Raw genomic sequence first — 23,602 nt, 5'->3', positions numbered from 1 at the left:
AAATAGCTCTGGATCGGGGCCAGGTAGTGAGGCAGATGAGCCAGAAACTCGATTCCACTTGTTTTTGAGATAGTGACTTATAAAAACCTTGTCTCCCCCAGCCTTGCCCTCTGCTGTGCATAGACCAGAGAAAAACACCACAAAAAAATCCAGCGAGTGGTCATTAGGCAGCCCACATAAAGACTGACACCGACTGCCCAGAAACTCACGTCTGCACTGCCCCTCTGCCTTCTCTCTCATGGTAAAGAAGGATGCTGGCTCCAAAGCTAAGGGAAGACAGAATTTCAGAGCAGTGCTTCTCAAACTAAAGGTTACAGCTGCATTGCCAAAGGTTAAAACAGAGCTTTTCAGAACAGCTTCCTCATGAGGTAGGAACACAGATTGCTGGGGTTGGGAGAAACCAGTCCAATCGCTTCCTAGATTGGTGTTCTCGCTATGCCATCCAACCAAATGACTCTCCCAGTCTCTGGCTGGATACCTCCAGTGGCTAGTCACCTCACCATTTACATATTATTTTATTTATTCATGCAACAACGAACACTTACTGAATTACTTCTACATGCCAGTATCGTTCTAAGAACAAAGCATAAGGTTAAGATTCTAGTTTCCTGAAACTCTTGGTCAAATAATTTGCTGAAATCTGAATATATACTAAACCACATCTACACCTTCTTTTAATCTACCGATCTCATAACCCTGTCATAAACAAAAATAAGGGTAGTCTGGCTTTACTTGTTCTTATAAGACAATGCTAGCTAGCTCCCTGAGATCACCACTCTCTAAGAATGGATGAGCCAGGTCCTCACTAACTGAGTCCCCTGCTGCCCGGCCACTGCTTCTGCTCATCCCTGTTGCCTGACCATTCTCTGTGCCCCCCACTCTGTACCACACCCATCATACTATTACTTCTTCCCTTCTCCCTGGCCTCCACCTCAAGCAGAAAGACAACTGACCACTTGTTCAAGAACCGATTTGTGGGCCAGGTGCAGTGGCTCACATATGTAATCCCAGCACTTTGGGAGGCCGAGGCGGGCAGATCACCTGAGTTCAGGACCAGCCTGGCCAACATGGTGAAACCCCATCTCTACTAAAAATACAAAAATTCGCCGGGCATGGTGGTGGGCACCTGTAATCCCACCCACTTGGGAGGCTGAGCCAGGAGAATCGCTTGACCCAGGGAGGCAGAGGTTGCAGTGAACTGAGATCACACAACTGCACTCCAGCCTGGGCAACAGAGTGAGACTCCATCTCAAAAAAAAAAAAAAAAAAGATTTGCTATTAAAATAATCCACATAGGATGTGCTGTTCCCCATTCCATCAAAACAAAGACAGGGGGTGCTGGAAAGAAGATCACAGCTGTTTACATGAAACTCCAGAATTTAAACTTTAGCTTACTTTCAGACCACAGAAGGAAGAGATGGGAGGAGAGGGGCATGATCAGGGTAAGAAAAGCAGAAAAGGGAGCATCAGTTTTTTTGGGGGGGGCTTGGTCTCTGCTACCACATCTTTAGCTATAACCCACCTCAGAAGTCTGCTTTCCAAAAGAGTAACTTTTAAAATCTTTACCTTTCTTCCTAAAAGACTGAGTTAAAAAAAAAGACCAAAAAATGCCAACAAAGCATTCTTTTAAAATTACTCATGGTACCCATAACAATGCCAGGGTCCTACCTTAGTTTGGGGGCAAAGGGAGGTGGACAGGGAGACTTCAAAGTTAATTAAACCAAAGAATTGTCAAAAATATTTAGAGGCCAGACACAGTGGCTCACACCTCCTGCAATCCCAGAGCTTTGGGAGGCAAAGGCAGGTGGATCACCTGAGTCCAGGAGGTCAAGACCGGCCCAGGCAACATAGCGAGAGAGACCCCATGTCTACAAAAAATAAATAAATAAAAAATAAACAAAAAAACAGTGAGGCACGGTAGTACACACTTGTAGTCCCAGCTACTTGGGAGGCCGAGGTGGGAGGACTGCTTGGGCCCAGGAGGTGGAGGCTACAGTGAGCCAAATCAAACTACTGCACTCCAGCCTTGGCAACAAAGCAAGACTCTGTCTCCAGAAAATAAAAATAAAAAAAAAAAAGTATTTGGAGTTTGAGCAATTACATAAGATTTCATTGACAGAAAACACACCTACCTTGACCAAATTATCCAGGTTTCAAAAAAATGCTACTATAATTACTGTAGGGACACAATAATTGGTTTGATGCAAGTTCTCCTACGAACAAACTAGATTTTGATGACTGCGTTTGCTTTCCCCAGAACCTATTTTTCATGGGATAAGTTCATTTTATTTTCTTTTTTTTAAGTGAGGGTATTTTTAATAGAGTCCGAATAAGGACAGAAGTCACACAGACTTGAGCATGCAGGCCGGCTACTTGCAGTATGCAAATCACACTTGTCACAGAGGTTGGGGGGGCTCCGTCTGTACCAGCAATCCACTTTCTTTTTCCTCTTTTTTAGCATCTCTGTTCTACTTGAAGTGAAACCAGGCCACCCAGATTATATACTTTGCTCTAAATTAGTGAATGCTGACACAGCTCTGCGAAAAGCCCTAATGGGCAGATTCTTCATCCCACAAATACCCCTTCACCTACAAGGACTCTAAAACCAAAGTAAAGGGCCGGGGCAACTAGCCAGGTGAAGCAACTACCCGGACACATCATCTGCTGCAAAAGGGCAGCAGACCTGGGGGTCAAGGCTTGGATCGTGTTATGATTTCTGTCACTAAGTAACTGTGTGACTTTGAGTAACACATTGAATTTATTGAAAACTGGGTTTTCCTCTCATAAGGTGGCATCACAACATCTCCCTCACATACTTTACAAAACTTTATAAAATGGTGGCTGGGTGTGCTGGCTAACACCTGTAATCCCAGCACTTTGGGAGGCTAAAGCCAGAAGATTGTTTGAGCTTAGGCGTTTGAGACCAGCTTTGGCAACACAGTGAGACTCCTTCTCTACAAAAAATTTTAAAAATTAGCCAGGCATGGTGCAGTGCACCTGTGGTCTTAGCTACTTGGGAGGCTGAGACAGGAGGATCACTTGAGCCAAGGAGCTCAGGGCTGCAGTGAGCTATGATTGTGCCACTGCACTCCAGCCTGGGCAACAAAGAGAGATGCTGTCTCTAAAAAAAAAAAATAAAATAAAAATAAATAAAACAGTTATTCACAAAAGGACTTTTCAAAGTTAAAAACTTCAAAAGAAATACCAGTATTTTTGTTTGAAATTTCACAGCCATCAGTGTCCTATTGGCTAAGCATATTATAACGATCTATTATTAAGAGTTATTAGGCCAGTTGATAACAATAAAATCTGTGGCTGGTTCCTATGGTATGAGAATGGCATGGTCTATCAGTCCCTATGTGGCACATCAGGACTGTCGCTGTCCCAGCAACTCATCTGTACTCCAACACTCGTCCCATATCTAACCAATGTGGTGCGCTATCACACAGCATCAAGGTCTCTTATGGGGGTCTTCTAAACAGGGGTCAGCAAACTATGGCCTATGAGCCAGATCTGGCCCTCTGTCTGTTTTTTATAAATAAAGTTTTATTGGAACATAGTGACAATTGTTCATTTACATATTGTCTACTAAGGCTGCTTTCCTGCTATCACAGCCAACTTAAGTAGCTGTATTAGGCACCACTCAGCCTTTAAAACCTAACATATATACTGTCTGCCCTTTGGTGAAAGTTCTGTCAATCCCTGATCTAAATCATCAACCAGGATTCCCAAAAGCACACTCTTACTATAAGAGGGTTGGCCACAGTGAATACTCTTCTGGGCTGTTAACATTTTAGGCATCCACTGGGGGTCTTAGCTCACATCGCTTGCGGATAAGAGGGGACGACTGGGCCGGGCGCGGTGGCTCACGCTTGTAATCCCAGCACTTTGGGAGGCCGAGGCGGGCGAATCACGAGGTCAGGAGATCGAGACCGCGGTGAAACCCCGTCTCTACTAAAAAAAAAAATATAAAAAATTAGCCGGGCGTGGTGGCGGGCGCCTGTAGTCCCAGCTACTCGGAGAGGCTGAGGCAGGAGAATGGCGTGAACCCGGGAGGCAGAGCTTGCAGTGAGCCGAGATTGCGCCACTGAACTCCAGCCTGGGCGACAGAGCGAGACTCCGTCTCAAAAAAAAAAAAAAAAAAAAAAAAAAAAAAAGAGGGGACGACTGTGCAGAGCAATAGAAAGAACTTTCCCTTGCCTTTTTCAGCATGTGATTTTTGGGTAGATACGTAAGTGATGCTCTCTAAGCATTCCTGTGTGACAATAACGTGGAAGTCGGCTTCATGCAGCTGAGGTGTAAAGTTGCGTTCATCATGACAAACGCTATTTTGATGCAAATCCTAACTACATCCTTCTTCCACAAAATGTTCCATTAACTATGGAAATAAAAAGCATTCATTTTCCCAACAAGTCTTTAAGATATAAAAATATAAATATTGGGAGAGTCAAATTATTGCTTTATTCCAACCCTCCCATTTTACAGATGAGGAAACTGAGAGCAAGTTAAATGACTTGTCTAAAAGCTAAAAATTAGCAGCTGATTCAAGCTCTTCCCTCAAACATGTACTAATTTCATGTATTATTCAGTCATAAGGACAATCTCTTTGTTAAAGAAAAATCTCTATAAAATAAAATATCTGGTTAACCTTACTCACATTCACATAGTATTAGACCAGTAACACTATGAAGGTATTACTAGTATTTTGCGTATTAAGTTAAACAAGCAAAAATTCCATTACCATTTAGCATCTGTCGTTAACTATAATCTTCATGCAATGAAAAATGTTAACTGCAAAACTCAGGGTTGAGCCAATTCTCTTTCACTAATGTCAAATCTAAAAATCTCTAATTTAATACAACAACACATGTAAAGAAGCTACAAAACTGAAGTGGAATGTATATTGCTGAGCGGGAGAGGAATAAATACAAAAATGAATACAGCTTTTACCTCCATCTGCAAAGCTTCTGCCAATCCCCTTATGGCAAACTTGGATGCAGAGTAGGCTGTGAAACCGAATAATCCCAACTGTCCCGCCTGGGAGGACACAAACACGATCCTGCCCACCCGGCGCTCCTTCATGGTGGTGATCACGGCCCGGCTGGGGTACACGCTGCCCAGGTAATTGATGCTCATTAACCTCTGCAGGGAACAAAGAGGCCACATGAGGTCAAAAGCCTCAAGGCTGTGCACATGGAGATTTAGTCTGCTTTCTGGATTTCAGTTCTTCAATGCAAGCTCAAGTGACTAGGAAGCTCAACAGGCTTGCTGAATGAATGAAGGATGACATGATGACATAAATGAAATGTGATTTGAGACCTAGCATTTGAAGACTCAGGACCTACCATTTGAAGCCTGTTTCAGTCTAGTCTTGCATTCTGACCATGACAGCAGTTAATGTTTTTCCTGAAAACTGGTCAAAGTTAGTTTTCTCCTTATAAAAAGTATACTGCATGTTTGCGGGTAGTACTTTCTGAAAGACAGTTTTAGGGAAGAGGTTCCAAGTATTTGTAGCCCTATTAGTTCTAAGCTATAAGAAAAACACAAACAGAGTAGGAGGGTGATTAAAAGTTTTGGTTTCAAGCCTTGGCTCTCCTATTTATTGCCTATTTGATGATGAATAAGAAAGTCAGACATTCTACTTATTTTCTTGGCTGTAAACAAGGTTAACATGGGTATGACCGCATAGGTCTGTTGCAAGGATTAAAAGAGAAAACACAAGTTAAGCGCTAGCACAGCCCTGGACCTCAAGAACCACTGGCTCTCCCATTATGATGGGGAAGAGTACTAATAGTGTATTTTCTCCTCATCTTGGAAGCTTTTAATTTTTATTTATTTATTTTTTGCTTTTTTACTATTATCATTTTTTTTAGAGACGGGGTCTCACTCTGTCACCCAGGCTGAAGTGCAACGGTGCAACCTTGGCTTACTGCAGTCTCAATCTCCTAGGCTCAAGCAATCCTCTTGCCTCAGCCTCTTGAGGACCTGGGACTACAGGCACATGCCACCATGCTCAGCTAATCTTCGTATTTTGTGTAGTGACAGGGTCCTTTTATTTTGCCTAGGCTGGTCTTGAACTCCTGGGCTCCAGCAATACCCCAGCCTTGACCTCCCAAAGTGATGGGATTACAGGCATGAGCCACTGTGCCTAGCCTGAGCTCTTAAAAACCTTAAATTTTAACTTGAAAATTTAATAATATTTGCATTAAAATGTTTCAAATATTCAAATATTTGTAAAAATATTAGATCATCATGTAAATAAAAACTAAATACCTCAATTGTGGAACCTGAGATCAATCATAATTTTTTTTCATATTATGAACAGAACATGAACATACAATCATAATAACTTAATTCAAGAGAATATTAGATTTTTTTATTGTTGTTTGCATTTGTTTGAGATGGAGTTTTGCTCTTGTCACCAGGCTAGAGTACAGTGGCGTGATCTTGGCTCATTGCAACCTCTGCCTCCTGGGTTCAAACGATTCTCCTGCCTCAGCCTCCAGAGTAGCTGGGATTACAGGCGCCCGCCACCATGCCTGGCTAATTTTTTGTATTTTTAGTAGAGACAGGGTTTCACCATGTTGGGCAGGCTGGTCTTGAACTCCTGACCTCAAATAATTTGCCTACCTCAGCCTCCCAAAGTGTTGGGATTACAGGTGTGAGCCACTGCACCTGGCCTAGATAATTTTTTTAAATGATGACCAGAAACACTGGGAGTGACAGGGAAAAATATCTATGCTGTTTAAGTTTAAAAAGCAGAAGCTAGACTGTATGTATGTTGTAACTGTAATTACTTCAAAGGTTAAGTAAAAGTACACATGCTCAGAGGGAAGACCAAGGAAATACAGAAGATCATAAGTGACTGAGTTAGGATGCTGGGATTCTCTTTTTTTTCCAAAAGTGTGTTTTCGTAACATAATATTGTTTCGATAATAAAAATGTTCTAAGCCGGGCACGGTGGCTCATGCCTGTAATCCCAGCACTTTGGGAGGCCAAGGTAGGTGGATCACCTGAGGTCAGGAGTTCGAGACCAGCCTGACCAACATGGTGAAAACCCGTCTCTACTAAAAACACACACACACAAAAAAAATTAGCCAGGCGTAGTGGTGGGCACCTGTAATCCCAGCTACTCGGGAGGCTGAGGCAGGAGAATTGCTTGAGCCTGGGAAGTGGAGGCTGCAGTGACCCGAGATTGAGCCACTGCACTCCAGCCTGGGTGACAGAGTGAGACTCCGTCTCCAAAAAAAAAAAAAAAGTTCTAAAAGAATATCTGAAAAAAGACGGCACACTGAACGCATGTGTTTACTTTGGCTCCCTTTAAAAACTTCACTAAAATCTCCGTAAAGAGATTTTTTTTAAGGCAAGAACACACAAGAACAAAGAAAATAAGAATAAAAATAACAGCAATAACCTTTTGGAAGCTGAAGAACAGATTGACGAAGGATAACTAACTGAGCAGACCACAAAAAACTAAATGCTAAGCAGGGAGTGGAGAAACTAAAAAGCCAGATTCTACCACAGAACCCCAAAAGGCTCCAGCCATAAGAGTCTCTGGGGTGGAGGGAAGGGTGGGTTGGCATGGGGCTGAGACAGGAGTAGGGACTAAGAGTCTATTTAATAAGCAGTCAGCTAGAAACAGCCCAAATGGCCATCGATGATGAATACCTAAACAGAATGTGGTCAATCCATACAAAGGAATATTACCATCCTATAAAAAGGAATCAGGCACCCATATATGCTACATGTGGATGAACCTCAAAAACTGGTGCTAATAGAAAGAGGTCAGACACAGAAGTGCACATATCATGATTCCAATCATACAAAATTACCAGAGACAGAATACAGATTGGTGGTTGTCAGAGATCGGCTGTGGGGGTGAGCAGGGATGGGGAGCAACTGCTTACCAGGTGAGGGCTGCCCTATGGGTGATGCATACGTTTTGGAAATAGGCGGAGGTGGTGGCTGCACCGCATTGTGAATATGCTAAATCCCTCTGCATGGCTCACTTTAAAAACAGTTAATTTTATGTTATATGAATTTCACTTCGAATTTTAAAAAAAATGTAGGACAATGAAAAAAAAAGGCAGTTAGATCTTAGAAGTCTTTCCCCTCTGGAAAACATCATTCTCAGTAAACTATCACAAGGACAAAAAACCAAACACCGCATGTTCTCACTCATAGGTGGGAATTGAACAATGAGAACTCATGGACACAGGAAGGGGAACATCACACTCCGGGGACTGTTGTGGGTTGGGGGGAGGGGGGAGGGACAGCATTAGGAGATATACCTAATGCTAAATGACGAGTTAATGGGTGCAGCACACCAACACGGCACATGGATACATATGTAACAAACCTGCACATTGTGCACATGTACCCTAAAACCTGAAGTATAATAATAAAAAAAAAAGAAAGAAAAAAAAAGAAGTCTTTCCCCTCTCCACAGGGTAGATCTGTACCTCTCTTCCAGCCTGGCAGGAGACTGGAGGTTCTGTTTCTAGGGATAGTAAGTCTAGATAAAGAGAGAGGTTTAAGGGAAAGTCTGTCTACACGGCACACACCAAGACACCAACACTCTCCCCAGCTTCATTCTCACAGGAGGCTGGAGGACACTCCTCAGGGCTTCTGACCAACCCAAGAGAAAAGATTTGCAGATAATGACATTGAAACTACGCTCACAGATATGACCACGCAATCACCCTTCCAAAGGATCCATCATCAAACAGGTCCACAAACAAGCACAGAAGTCCCAACCACCTTGTGAGTGCCTGATTCAGAAATGTGAAAACACAGCCAAGGGCCTCCAGACTTCTAGTGAAGTCTCTCACACCAAAGACAGAGCCACTGGCCTCTGAGAGAAAGTAAACACATGAACAAAGCAGAGACAATGAAGGACAAAAGAATACCTAAACAGAATTATCCTTAACATCTACAGGGAGATAAGAGGGGAGACAGCACCAAGAAACCACAAAGAATACTGAAAAGGAAAATTAAGGGAAGAGTATTGGGATTCCCCAAGACCACACCCAGGCTGATGATTTACTAAAAGGTCTAAGTTCTCAGCAGATGGTCCTACTCAGGACTAAGACTTATTACAGGGAAAGGATGCAAAGCAAAATCAGCAAAGGGAAAAGACACAGCGAGAAAAGTCCAGAAGGAACCAGGTGCAAGTTCCAACAGTTCCTGCCTGGTGGAGTCACACAGGACGTGCTTAATTCTCGCTCATGCCAAAGTACTGTATACAGGCTATTTTATTTTTTTATTTATTTTATTTTATTTTATTTTATCTTATCTTATTTTATTTTATTTTATTTATTTTATTTTTGAGACAAAGTCTCGCTCGTGCCCAGGCTGGAATGCAGGGGCGTGATCTCAGCTCACTGCAACCTCCGCCTCCCAGGTTCAAGCAATTCTCCCGCCTCAGCCTTCGAAGTAGCTAGGACTACAGGTGCCCGCCACCACATCCGGCTAATTTTTGTATTTTTAGTAGACACGGGGTGTCACCATGTTGGCCAGGCTGGTCTTTAACCACTGACCTCAAATGATCCACCCACCTTGGCCACCCAAAGTGCTAGGATTATAGGCATAAGCCACTGCACCCAGCCTGTGTACAGGCATTTTACTTGCATGTCAACTTGAATAAAATTAAAAACTGAAAGTAATAAAGCAAACGTATAACTGAGATAGAATTCATTTTAAATAAAAATCATTTCCTATCATTAGAAAATGCATCAACTGTGGTACATGTTGAGTGTCCCTTATCCAAAATGCTTGGAACAAGAAGTGTTTTGGATTTGGAGTTTTTTTTTATTTTGGAATATTATATTGTACATATTGGTTCAGCATCCCTAATCTGAAAATCTGAAATCCAAAATGCTCTAAGAGACATTTCCTTTGAGCATTATGTTGGCACTCAAACAGTTTCAGATTTTAACCTGGGCACGGTGGCTCACACCTGTAATCCCAGCACTTTGGGAGGCCAAGGCAGGTGGATCACAAGGTCAGGGGTTCCAGACCAGCCTGGCCAACATGGTGAAACCCCATCTCTATTAAAAATAAAAAATTAGCTCAGCATAGTGGTGGGCGCTTGTAGTCCCAGCTACTCGGGAGGCTGAGGCACGAGAATCGCTTGAGCCTCCACTGCAGAGGTTGCAGTGAGCCAAGATCGCGCCACTGCACTCCAGCCTCGGAGACAGAGCAAGACTGTCTCAAAAAAAAGAAAGAAAAAGATTGTTGATGTAATGGCAACTAAAAACCGTTTTGCATTTTAAAAACATTTCAGGCCGGGCCTGTTGGATCATGCCTGTACTCCCAGCACTTTGGGAGGCAGAGGTGGGCCAGTTACCTGAGGTCAGGAGTTTGAGACCAGCCGGGCCAACGTGGCGAAACCCAACTCTACTAAAATAAAAAAATTAGCTGGGTGTGGTGACGTGTGCCACCAGTTACCAGGGAGGCTGAGGCAGGAGAATCACTTGAACTTGAGAGGTGGAGGTTGCAGTGAGCCGAGATCACGCCACTGCACTCCAGCCTGGGCGGCAGAGTGAGACTCCATCTCAAAAGGAGAAAAAAAAAAAAAATTTTAAATCCAATGTTCATTTCTTTGGTGCTGAAATAAGAGAAGTTCCTTGGTAAACCTGATTAAAAATATAAACAACAATAAGATGCGGTATCTTTTTATCTTGATTTGAGAATTCTAGTGAGTCTGTTCTTCAACTTTTTTGGTTTTTCATTGTTAATAATACTGATGTTTGATACGGACATCCAGCATCTCTTAGATTACAAAGTGTTTTCTTGAAAATATGACCTCAGTGAAGTGCTACAGTAATCTGTGTCAGATTAGAAGGTCCATTCCCATTTTAGCTGGTTTTCTCAGTGTAAAATGTCTAAATTCTTAAGGTTCAATGGTCATGACACTGGGACAAAAACCTTGTTCAGCCTTCCCCTAGAGTCTTCTAAAGCTTCCATGGACATCTGAATGCATTCATCTAATTGATTCCTAAAGCTTTTACCCGTGGCTTGCTCTGCTTTTAGTATATGTGCTACTGCAGTGAGCAAATGTTTTTACTTACTTCAAAAGCACTAACTTCAAGATCTTCAAATTTTCCTGACACTGCCATTCCTGCACAATTTACCAGCATGTCCACTGGACCCAGTTTCTCCTGTGCCTAGAAAAATGTAGCAGAGCAGGCATTAAGAAACAGAGAAGAAAAACCACTCAGCAGCAAATCCATGCTGATAAATAAAACTTACAAAACTATTAAACCTATAGAGAAGTTGTGCCCATTCCAAGCCACATAGCAAAATGGCAAGAATAAATCAAAAGTCAAGCACATTGGTGAATTCCAATTAGCCCAACCTCTTACTTGTTTTATGACATTCTCTACTTGGTTATAGTCTTGAGATACATCAACTGATATGCAAAGCACCACCTGTTAAAAAAGAAAAAAAGTGATCAAAGTTTGGCAGGTACCAAACTATTTTTTAAAGATATTTTTTAAAGAAAAGACAATTCATTGAATACAGAAGGAAGCCAATATTGAATGAACAGATTTCAGTGTTTGCTGATGATGCAATTAGTAGAATCTAATTTTCTTGGCAGCTTTTGGAGTTAAAACTCTGAGGAATATTTTTAAAAATATATAAATGCTCCTCTTGAAATGCCACTAATCTACAGTGACAGAAGGCAGATCAGGGGTTGCCCACAGCCAGGTATGGAGGATGGAAGGAACTGTGAAAGGGCACAGGCCGATCCTGAGGAGTGATGGAAATATTCCATATCAGGGCCTCAGTGCTGATTCCTTCCAAGAAGGAATCCTGTCCAAATGATCGAAATTCCTAAGAAAAGGAAAGAGTCCTCTTTGCAAATATAACCTGCAGCATTCTAGTCTAGAGGGGTTGCCCTTGGTTGTAATGTCTACCTAGGGTGGATTTTATCCCAACATCCTCAGATAGAAAACATTGTTTTAAACGTAGTAGTAATTGGCCAGGCGTGGTGGCTCACACCTATAATCCCAGCACTTTGGGAGGCCGAGGCAGGTAGATCATTTGAGGTCAGGAGTTTGAGACCAGCCTGGCCAACAGGGTGAAACCCTGTCTCTACTAAAAATACAAAAAACTATCCTGGCGTGGTGGCAGGCACCTACAGTCCCAGCTACTCGGGAGACTGAGGCAGGAGAATTGCTTGAACCTGGGAGATAGAGGCTGCAGTCAGCCGAGATCATGCCACTGCACGCCAGCGTGGGCAACAGAGTGAGACTCTGTCTCAAAAAAAAAAAAAAAAAAAAAGGCAGTAGTAATCATATGATTAATTTTAAAACAAGCCTTTTCATACAGTATTAGATCAGTTACTATAAATAAAATCTATGCCACAGACAAGTGAAATTTCGAAACAAAAAAATGTTAACAAGTCACACACACACACACACACAAACACACACACACACACAAGGTCCCTGGAAGCCTGGCAGGGCAGAAGAAGGATCAAGCTCATTCTCGCCTGCCCCAGCCCTATCTCCCTTCCTTGATGTGAAAGATAAGTTTTCCACCTGACCTAAAGTCCTGGTAGATGAAGAGGTAGAAGGTGTCATGATGAGGAAGCCCAGTGCAGAGACAGCGTTGGCAGCAGGCGAGACTGGCCTTGGCCCTGAACGCTGACTCCATGGCTTCATACCATACTCCTTCCTCTATCAGATATTACAGGAATACGAGAAAAAACGGGGCAATTTACAGAGCTGCTGTTTTTCCAATGCTTGTGAGCTTCAGAGAAGGGGGTAAAGACCACAGTCCTAGAGAAAAACTCACATGTGCAGAAGATGTACACAAGGATTTTTACTTGTAGCACAGACTGTAATTGCAAAAATAAACATACAAAATAAAATAAAAAGAATGGAAATAGCTCAACAGCAGGGAACTGATGGAATAAGCTGTGGTGTACTTCAATCCTACGCTGCAGCAATTTAAGGCAAATTTACTTAATGCACATGGAAAGATCTCTAACATTCTGGAAGGGAAAAAGTCAATGAATACCACAGTGAAATACTATTCAAAACTCATCAGAAAGGCAAAAAGTAAAAAGTCTGTCAATATCAAGTATTGGCAGGGATGTGGCACAACACGAACCACATTCGTACTTGTGGGAGCTTAACCACTTTGGTGAGGTTGAAGAACTGCATACACTACAGCTCTGCAATTCCATTTCTGGGTATGTACCATTCTTGCACATGTGCACAAAGAGAACAGTGAAAGCTTTTCTAATAGTAAAAAACAAAGTAACAAAAATACTGGGAACAACCTAAATATCCAGCAATTGCTGAACTGATGAACAAAATATAGTCTATACATACAATACTACATAGCAGTAAAAAAAAATTAACTCCAACTTTATGCAGCAACATAAATGAATTTTTAAAATAATACATATATATATATATATATTTTTGAGATGGAGTCTCCCTCTGTCACCCAGGCTGGAGTACAGTGGTGCAATCTCTGCTCACCTCAAGTTTTGCCTCCCAGATCCAAGCAATTCTCCTGCCTCAGCCTCCCTACTGAGTAGCTGGGGTTATAGGCGCAGCTAATTTTTTATATTTTTAGTACAGACAGGGTTTCACCACGTTGTCCAGGTTGATTTCAAACACCTAACCTCAAGTGATTCGCCCATCTCGGCCTCTCAAAATATTGGGATTACAGGCATGAGCCACTGAGCCTGGCCTAAAAAATAATATTGAGTGATCCGGACATGGTGGCTCACATTTGTAATCCCAGCACTTTTGGAGGCTGAGTCGGGCGGATCACGAGGTTGGGAGTTCGAGACCAGCCTGACCAACATGGTGAAACCCTGTCTCTACTAAAAATACAAAAATTAGCTGGGCGTAGTGATGCGCGCCTGTAATCCCAGCTACTCAGGAAGCTGAGGCTTGAACCCAAGACGCAGAGGTTGCAGTGAGCTGAGATTGTGCCACTGCACTCCAGCCTGGGTGACAGAGCGAGACTCCATCTCAAAAATAAATAAATAAATAAATAAATAAATAAATAAATAAATAAATAAAAATAATATTGAGTGAAGAAATCAAGTTGCATAAGAAGCATAAAGAAGGAAGTTAGGCCTGGTGCGGTGGCTCACGCCTGTAATCCCAGCACTTTGGGAGGCTGAAGCAGGCGGATCACGAGGTCAGGAGATGCAGACCATCCTGGCTAACACAGTGAAACCCCGTCTCTACTAAAAATACAAAACATTAGCCAGGTGAGGTGGTGGGCACCTGTAGTCCCAGCTACTCGGGAGGCTGAGGCAGGAGAATGGCGTGAACCCCAGGGGGCAGAGCCTGCAGTGAGCCAAGATTGCGCCACTGCACTCCAGCCTGGGCCACAGCGAGACTCTGTCTCAAAAAAAAAAAAAAAAAAGAAGGAAGTTATACAAATCTACAGAGAAAGAAAGCAGATGAGTGACCGCCTAGCTGAGAAGACGCTGGGAGGAAATGGCAAGTGACTGCTAATACAGATGGAGATTCTTTATGGGGTGAGGAAAACATTCTAAAATTGATTCTGATGATGGTTGCACAACTCTATGAATATATTAAAAATCACTGAATTATATACTTCAAATGGGTCAAGTGTATAGTATATAAATTATATCTCATAAAGCTGTTAAAAAATAAGAATGATATAATAAAGTAGAACTAAATATATTGGCCAGACACGGTGGCTCACACCTGTAATCTCAGCACTTTGGGAGGCCAAGGCAGGCAGATTACCTGAGGTCAGGAGTTTGAGACTAGCCTGACAAACACAGTAAAACCCCGTCTCTACTAAAAATACCAAAAAAATTAGCCAGGTGTGGTGGCGCACACCTGTAATCCCAGCTACTCAGGAGGCTGAGGCAGGAGAATCGCTTGAAACCGAGAGGTGGAGGTTGCAGTGAGCCAAGATGGCACCACTGCACTCCAGCCTGGGTGACAGACAGACTCCGTCTCAAGAAAAAAAAAAAACTAAACAATATATTATTATTTAGAGTTATGTGCATATATGGTAAAATTAAAAAGAAAAAGAGGCAGGGCGCAGTGGCTCACTCCTATAATACCAGCACTTTGGGAGGCAGAGGTAGGTGGATTGCTTGAGCCCAGGAGTTGAAGACCAGCCTGGGCAACATGGCGAAACCCCATCTCTACCTAAAATACAAAACTTAGCCATGCATGATGGCATGTGCCTATAATCCCAGCTACTAGGGAGGCTGAGGTGGGAGGATTGCTTGAGCCCGGGAGGTCGAGGCTGCAGTGAGCTGAGATCGCACCCCTGCACTCCAGCCTGGATGACAGATTGAGAAATTGTCTCAAAAAAAAAAAAAAAAAGAAAGAAAGAAAGAAGAAAAAAGAAATGAAAAAGAAAGGATCAACACAAAAAATCGGGTTAGCGTTTGTCCCTCTAGGAATAAGAAAAGAGGGACAAGGCTGCTGTAGGGCATAGATGGGGCTTCAGAAACCCTGATCATTTCTACTTCTTAGACTGGGTGATGGGTGTGTGATTATTAATCTGTTATTATGTTTTATACTGAAATATAAATAGCATTTTATTCATCAAAAATTCCATAACCAAATAAATTTTAAATATTCCTTTCCTCTTAAGCATTTGTATAAAGTTCATTTAAATATATAATTAAAATGAAATTATTTGCTAGTAAAACATTCTGTTATTTGACCATTTGTAGATATGAATGTGTGTGGGTGTCTATTCATTTTGCGTGTGTGTGATATTTTGAGTTACTAGACCATTCAAACAATATTCCACTTTTTAAAAAACAGTACAATATGTTTTTAATTGGGAAAATCATATATGCTTTCAATTAACTATTCACAGTTGAAGTAACTCCGTTTTTCCTTTATACAACTGTGCTGAGTTATACAGAAAATGCATTCTGAAGACAGAGATTTACCTGTTTATCATTAATAGAGTGCATTTCAATTTCTTTCTTTGCCTGCAGCAGCTTATCCTGAAAGCAATACAGAACAATTAGTCCTGGTGATTGTCTATATGCACGTCTGTTTATTGCAAAGGAGAGAAAAAAAGCAATTATTTCTATATGTATGTATTAAATTCCAGAAAACACACAAAACAGTATCTACATTGCATAGACAGACTGGGCCACAGCCTATGAAAGAAAGAAGTTGTGAAGTATGTTAAGCTATGAATAAGTGATAAAAAGTTTGAAAATTAATTAGAGAAAGATAATAGAAAAACAGATAAATCTCAAAATCCCAGTTAATAGTACTAATTGCTGAGGCCGACTCTACAGTTCTAATAAACGTCTTATTATTTAGTTGTGATATAAGACAAGAACAACTCTATTAATACGCACTGCTCCCCAAAGTTGAGGGTATGTGTGACTCCCTGTCAACAGTGCTTTTTGTCCAATATTTTCTTCTTCTACTATAAAACCAAACATAGTAAGAATCACTTTCCGGATAGACTGGGTAAACTAGGCCTGGCTACTATAAAATACCCTTAAGCAAGGTTACCCGTGTAATTGTGTAATTCTTCCAAGGTCCTAATTTTGTTTGTTTTACTTAGTCTCAAGAAAACAGATACCAGATTATCTCAATTTGCTGTACAAAGTAACTTAAATAATATGCAATAGAGAGGAACCAAAGGAGAGGCGAATTCTTCCAAAAGGCATGCAGAGTTTCTAAACCTGAATATGTCTATAATGAAGTAATATTGTCCTGTGACCAAAGATACATACAGCTTGACTTTGCAAAGAGGTGGAATTAAAAATTACATTAGAAAAGAAAAAATTTCTCAGCCAGGCACGGTGGCTCACCCCCGTAATCCCAGCACTTTGGGAGGCCAAGGTGAGTGGATCACCCGAGCTCAGGAGTTTGAGACCAGCCTGGGCAACATGGCGAAGCCCCGTCTCTACTAAAAATACAAAAGCTTAGCCAAGCGTGGTGGCGAGCACCTGTGGTCCCAGATACTCAAGAGGCTGAGGTGAGAGGATAGCTTGAGCCTGGGAGGCGGAGGTTGCAGTGAGCCGAGATTGTGTCACTGCACTCCAGCCTGGGTGACAGAGTGCGGCCGGGCGCAGTGGCTCACACCTGTAATCCCAGCACTTTGGGAGGCCGAGGCAGGTGGATCACTTAAGGTCAGGAGTTTGAGACCAGCCTGGCGAACATGGTAAAACCCTGTCTCTACTAAAAGAAAAAAAAATAATTATATATATATATATATATATGTGCACACACACACACACACACACACACACAAATTAGCGAGGTGTGGTCGTACACACCTGTAATCCCAGGTATTCCGGAGGTGGAGGTTGCAGTGAGCCAAGATAGCGCCACTGCACTCCAGCCTGGGTTACAGAGCGAAACTCCGTCTCAGAAAAAAAAATGAATTACTCAACACCACACGTTCTTCATTCAGCTCATTCATTTCTAGCAATGCAAGTGCCCCATGTGAGCTCCTGGGGGCCTGAAATGCTGGCCTTCCCTGCCTCCACTTTTATTTACTTGCATCAAAACTGGTGTTTAAAACTCACAAAATGCCATTTCATTAAATTTGTGTTTTCATTTATGTAAGGTGGCTTCAATGCCAAAGCAAATTCATTGTTAGAAAAGTCAAACTATAAATAAAAGGTAGCTAATTTTGCCTTTCTTGGTTTGCAAAAGAAATTATAGATGTCCAGGCCAGGCATGGTGGCCCATGCCTGTAATCCCAGAACTTTGGGAGGCCAAGGCGGGCATATCACAAGGTTAGGAGTTCGATACCAGCCTGGCCAATATGGTGAAACCCTGTCTCTATTAAAAATACAAAAATTAGCCAGGCGTGGTGGTGGGCGCCTGTAGTCCCAGCTACTCAGGAGGCTGAGGCAGGAGAATCACCTGAACCCAGGGGGCAGAGGTTGCAGTGAGCCGAGATCATGCCACTGCACCCCAGCCTGGGCAACAGAGTGAGACGCTGTCTCAAGAAAAAAGAAAAAAAAAAAAGAAATTATAGAGGTCCAAGACTAAGTCTGCGACATTATTTAAATTTTCCCCCAGGGCCCTTCCTGGCCTGCCATTCCTACTGGGTCCTGTCCAGCCCTCCACCCACTTGAGCAGTTACCATACTATTACCCTCCTTGCACATGGGTGAATCCAAGCCCACAGAATTATGCCATGCTGACATTCCCAGGCTCTCCATCATTCCTCCCTTCATTTCTTCATTCAACAAACATGTCTGAGCATGTGCTACGTGCCAAGCACTATGCCAGGCATAGAATTGCAGCAGCAGACGAGCCGGTTGTGGTCACTTTCCTCCAGTCCCCATATGGGGAGCAAGAGGATGTCACAACAGTTCACGTGCACACAGTGTCACTACTTTGTGCTCTAAAAACAACTTTGGCAAGACAAAAACAAACCCTGACAAAAAATAAAAACAGATTCTGTGTTGACTTGATACAGAAAAACACATTTTGCTAAACTTCTAGGGAGGGACGAGGTTCCTCTATGGTGTATAGATTTCACTAGAGATATATATCATGTCCTAAGCAAATCATAGTGAAAAATTATAGAGAAACACCTACAGACCTTCAGGTATCAGCTCCAGAATCACTGCTTCCAGCACTTCTGACCTGGCCAAGGGCCCTCCCTGGCTTCCTATGGCCAAGTGTGCTCCTTAAACTAGACCTTGGCCTCTCCCACCTCAAGATCTGCAGTATCTATGATGATGTTGCCTAATATGCCAATGGTACTAAATAAATACTTGTAGGGCCGACCTGATTTCAACAGAGAAGTGTTTGGCCTAAATACAAGAGAGAATCAGTAGTTCAGGAAACACATCTCACATCAAAGAAGAAGCGCTTTCTAGGTGTGAATGCTAAGATGTTTAGCACAGCCTCTGACTAATTTCAAGTTGAAGAAGCAAGTCAGTAATAATGAACCTAGAAGCCTTACCTCATTTCGTGCAACCAGAGTTATAAAGGCTCCTTGTTTATAGCACTCGATAGCAATGCACTTCCCGATGCCACTGGAACCTCCTGTAACCTAAAACAAAATCATAAAATATTCTTAGCACTTGAAATCTCCCCTCTGTAGGAAGTTTTTGTAAAAAACAACCATGACAGGCTCTTCAAATGAGTCTACAAGAACTAAATGGTTAGCTGTTGTAACTTCTTCATCCTAAACTTCACGACTGGAGTAAGTGTAAGCATGAAAGATACTATCAGCAAGGCCTGCTGCTTTGACCGTTTTCTTATTGAACCATAAATTGCACACCTATAATATTTTTCTGAGTTCATTGGTGGAAAAGTGCCCTATAAATCTAGCTCATAAATAATACAGTAGTCTGCCTCTGATTCCAAATCCAAATGAATCTTATTTTCTTAATGCACATTTATGCAAGATTAGCTCTACAACAGATGAAAAGAATGGCCACCTGCATATATATTTGAAATGACTGCTTAGTATAAAAGTAATATAAAATCACAAGGAAATCCTGAAAAGTAAAGTTCTTCTTGCACTATTCTACCCCTATCTACAGTTCAGCTATACTGGCTGTCTTTCAATTCCATGCACCCTCCAACCACAGCACCTTTGCACATCCTAATTCCCTTGCAAAGAATGCTCTTCTCCCCACTTCATCTGACACCTACTCGCCCATCAAATCTCAGCTCAAATATCACTTCTTCAGGAAAGCCTTCGCTGTCTCCCCTGCCCCCACACTGACACACTTTTCAGCACTGTATTTCTTCTTTATGACATGCATATAATAAACAGCTCTAGATTTATTTGTGTGATTATCTGATTCACAACCACCTCTCCTATCACCTACCTATAAACTCCATTAAAAATACCAATTATTTTTCTGTTTCCCACTATATTCCTAGCACTTAGCATGGGGAGGGCTCAATATATATTATATATTTCACTGAAAAGTGAACAATGCAACATTATCTTTTTTTTTTTTTTTTTTGAGACAGTCTTACTCAGTCACCCAGGCTGGAGTGCAGTGGCGTGATCTTGGCTCACTGCAACCTCCGTCTCCCGGGTTCAAGTGATTCTCCTGCCTCAGACACCCAAGTAGTGGGGATTACAGGCGTGCACCACCATGCCCAACTAATGTTTGTATTTTAGTAGAGATGGGGTTTCACCATGTTGGACAGGCTGGTCTCGAACTCCTGACCTCAAGTTATCCACTCTCCTTGACCTCCCAAAGTGCTGGGATTATAGGAGTGAGCCACTGCACCCAGCCACATCGTTCTAGTCACTGTCCCTATGCAAATTACATAATATTGCATAGTATTGTGTCCTGTTTTTAAAAAATTATATTGTAATGTCTTATGTCAAAAAACAAAAAGGTTTCACAATACTTCATCAAATAGCTGCATCAAAACTTAAACGTTTCCCTATAATCAGACATTTAGATTATTCCTAATATTCACTGTTATAATAAATCACGCTGGGAGGAAGATCTCTGACTCCACGTTAGGATTTTAACATCATCGGGAAGTGTCTCCTACGCAAATGCACATATCTCTATGGAACTCATAGGCATCCCTTACTTCTTTTTAGCTTCAACCTGCCACCACTGAAGAGATTTATTTGGTGGGTAATCAGCCAGTTATCAGCAGAAGATTACTGTAAAAATATAGCTGTTGTTGGCTGGGCTCGGTGGCTCGCGCCTGTAATCCCAGCACTTTGGGAGGCTGAGGTGGGTGATTTTCTGCTCTTTTCCTGCAATTTTACTACTGTAACTAGATAGATAGCACTAGTATATAAAATTGTTTTAAAAATGAAACAATCGTTATAAGTTTGTTCTTAATTATGTACAGGCAGACAGTCTAACCATCAGCTCCCTCTCCCAACAATACCACACAGTCAACTCCTAACAAATCTCAAGAACAATAATTACACTTTTCACTCTTTTTATGACATTAAAAAAGAAGACAGATGGTGACACCATGTGAATTATCCATGTCATGCTCACATTATTTAGAGTGTGAAATAATAATCCTGCGTATTAAAGCGGGATGGTAAAAATAAGAAATTCTTCTTGGTCCACCTGAACAGACACAGCATTTATTATCTCACCTATGACCTGCCGCGGGACGGGGCTGGAAGGACGAGAGTCAAGGCTCAGTGAAACTGTCTTACAAATAAGGAATTCCAATTTTCATTCTGCGTTTAGCTTTACTTTTTGCAAAGTTATGCTCTATAAACTCAAGCTCTGAAAGGATCCAACGTTTAAAGCCATGCTTTTGAGGCAGCAGTTCTCTTGCGGATGTAAAACTTTCAGAATTTAGCGTGTCAAGTTTTGCCTTTCTCCTTATTTATTTTTTGTAATGAATCCACATTCTTTCCCCATTAGGATCAGGAGGTGTTGGGAAAAGCTAATAGCTTTACAAAGGAGAAATTAAAGAGATACATTTTCTCATTCACAAACCCTTGTACAGCCTTAAAGCATACTAAGAGAAACGACCATCTTATCTTATACCAGCTCAGCGGGGAGGCTCGGATCTCCGGTGCAGAGATAGGACAGGAAGAGGTGTGCGGCCAGCTTTGTAACCAACCCTCCTCATTTCTAACTCCCCGCCTCACCGTGCCTCGGGTTTGGGAGATCCAAACAAGAATGCTGGTGAGAAAGCCACTGCAAACGGGAAAGTGCTGGGCGCAGACAAGGAGGCATTCTCTCTGTTTAAGAAAGGTGCCACATTTGCAGAACAGGGATCGCTGAATGTGAGAGCTTCCGCCAAGAAATAAATCACACCCATCCACCTCTCCTTCATTCCTCGCACACTAGCCTTGTCGTTTAGCTTATCCTTCCTACTAGAAAACAGCAAAGGATTGCATTGGAGCAGAAATCAGCAGATGCCACGCTGAGCTCAGAGACAAACAGTGTAGACGAGACAGGCGTCCTAATACCGCTAAGCCACCACCGCCAGCCCGCTGGGTTCTGAGCAGTTTCCCCAGGTTAGTCACTTCCTGGAATCCTCTGGCAGCGGCTCTTCCTGTCACTCGCACAAGCCATCTTCCAGTTCCGAGCTGCCTCGGCGAGTCCTGGCGGCTGGGACCCCACTTCCCCGCTGTCTGCCCCCGCCCGGGACCGCGCGCCGCACCCTGCGCACCACCGACCGCTGTGTCCTTGGCAAAGTTTCTCAGCCTCTCTGTGCCTCAGTTGACTTATCGGAAAAACTGAGGACAAAACATCCACATCCCAGGGATGTTGCGTGGATTCACGAGCAGCCACCGAACCCCTGGGGCCCCGGGAACCCTGCGGCCGGCGCGGTCCCCCATCGCACGCTCTCCGGCCCTAGGAGGAGCCCGAGGCAGCGGAGGGCGGGTCCGCGAGGCCGGGTGCCGGGGCCGGAGCCGGGGCGGGTCGGAAAGCGCCGGGGTGGGTCGGAAAGCGCCGGGGTGGACGGCAGCAGGTGACTTTCCCCATTTGGCCATGCCTTCCTGGGTACCGCGGCCTGGAAAAAGGGACGTAGGCGGCGCGGCCTCGGCGGCGGAAAGGCCGCGCGGGCCAGGAGGTCGGGGCGCAGCAACAGGAGGCCACTCACCACCACATGCGCCCCGGGCAGGGCGAGGGGCTTGGGGCTGATGAGCGGAGACACCATGTACAGCAGCAGCACGAAGGCCACGAGGAAGGCGGCAGCCAGCAGCAGCATCGCTCCGCGGGGCCAGGGGCCCGGAGCGGCCGGGCGGGGGCCGCCAGGCAAGGCGCGCAGGGCTGGGCGGCGGCGAGGCGAGAATCACGCGCGGCGGGCGGGCGCCTGGAGTGTTTGGGTTTGCGGGCCGGGGCGGGCAGCGGCGGAGGGGAAGAGGAGGAGCCGGCGCGGGCACCACCCAGGCGGGGCGGTGCTTCCAGGGGGCGCGTAGGCCGCCACCGCCGCCACTGCCAGAATCGGCTCTCGGGGGTCGCCGGGTGTCTCCCACTCCTCCGGCCTCGGGACGGGGCCCGCAGTCCGCAGCCTCTCCCGTGGAAACCGGGCCTCCCGTTCCTGTGCGTCGCGAGCGGGCTCCAGGCAGCGCCAGATGCGAGCGCGCCGTGAAGGGCTGCGAAGACTCGCTCTTCGGGAGCTCGAGTGGCTTCTTAGGACCCCGCAGGGCGCGTTTCCAGGCCTGCCACGGCCTCCAGTGTGGGCGTGACGAGCGCGCTCCTCCCTGGAGTTCAGCCCTCGGCTTGGGACCGCCCGCCGGGTTGCTCGGAGGCCCCGGAGCATCGGAAAGGGCGGCTGTAGGTTTTCGGAGCGGGCTCAGCTTGGGAGCCCGGCGACTACGCTCTGAAATCCCGGGCTCCATTCCATATTTTTTGGTGTTCTTAGAAGATGGTCACAGCCCACTTTCGCTTTTCAGAGGACCGGAAAGCCTTAACAGGGAGTTTTGAGAAATCACCAAGGTAATTCAATTTCACTGAGTTCAGAGTTCATCTTTACCAAGCAAGTTCAAAACAAATAAATAAAAAACGCAAACAACTCATCTTTATTAAGGTCTCATTCACATACTACACCATACAATTCCCTATTTAACGTGCGTAATAGGCCGGGCGAGGTAGCTCACTCCTGTAATCCCCGACGTTTGGGAGGCTGAGGCGGGCGGATCACTTCAGGTTAGGAGTTCGAGACCAG

At 43.8% G+C, this 23,602-nt stretch overlaps 1 protein-coding gene across 3 annotated transcripts in view; it reads right to left on the bottom strand.

The window, feature by feature from the left end:
- KDSR (3-ketodihydrosphingosine reductase) overlaps positions 1-23,165 on the bottom strand; it is a 41,637-nt gene extending 18,472 nt beyond the window's left edge. The window contains exons 1-6 of one of the 3 annotated variants that reach the window (XM_055297094.2): positions 22,535-23,165; positions 18,930-19,019; positions 15,929-15,985; positions 11,367-11,432; positions 11,073-11,168; positions 4,951-5,142 (exon numbers count right to left, since the gene is read on the bottom strand). In XM_055297094.2, the coding sequence (XP_055153069.1) occupies positions 4,951-5,142; positions 11,073-11,168; positions 11,367-11,432; positions 15,929-15,985; positions 18,930-19,019; positions 22,535-22,642 (609 nt within the window). In that variant the 5' untranslated portion in view covers positions 22,643-23,165. The remainder of the gene's footprint in view (positions 1-4,950; positions 5,143-11,072; positions 11,169-11,366; positions 11,433-15,928; positions 15,986-18,929; positions 19,020-22,534) is intronic. The other 2 variants (XM_055297105.2, XM_063638760.1) reach the window with 2 other exon arrangements.
- Between the last annotated feature and the right edge of the window lie 437 nt (positions 23,166-23,602).

This window comes from Symphalangus syndactylus, chromosome 1 (genome assembly GCF_028878055.3).
Source record: "Symphalangus syndactylus isolate Jambi chromosome 1, NHGRI_mSymSyn1-v2.1_pri, whole genome shotgun sequence".
Taxonomy (NCBI): domain Eukaryota; kingdom Metazoa; phylum Chordata; class Mammalia; order Primates; family Hylobatidae; genus Symphalangus; species Symphalangus syndactylus.
This window is presented reverse-complemented; position numbering and strand designations above follow the sequence as displayed.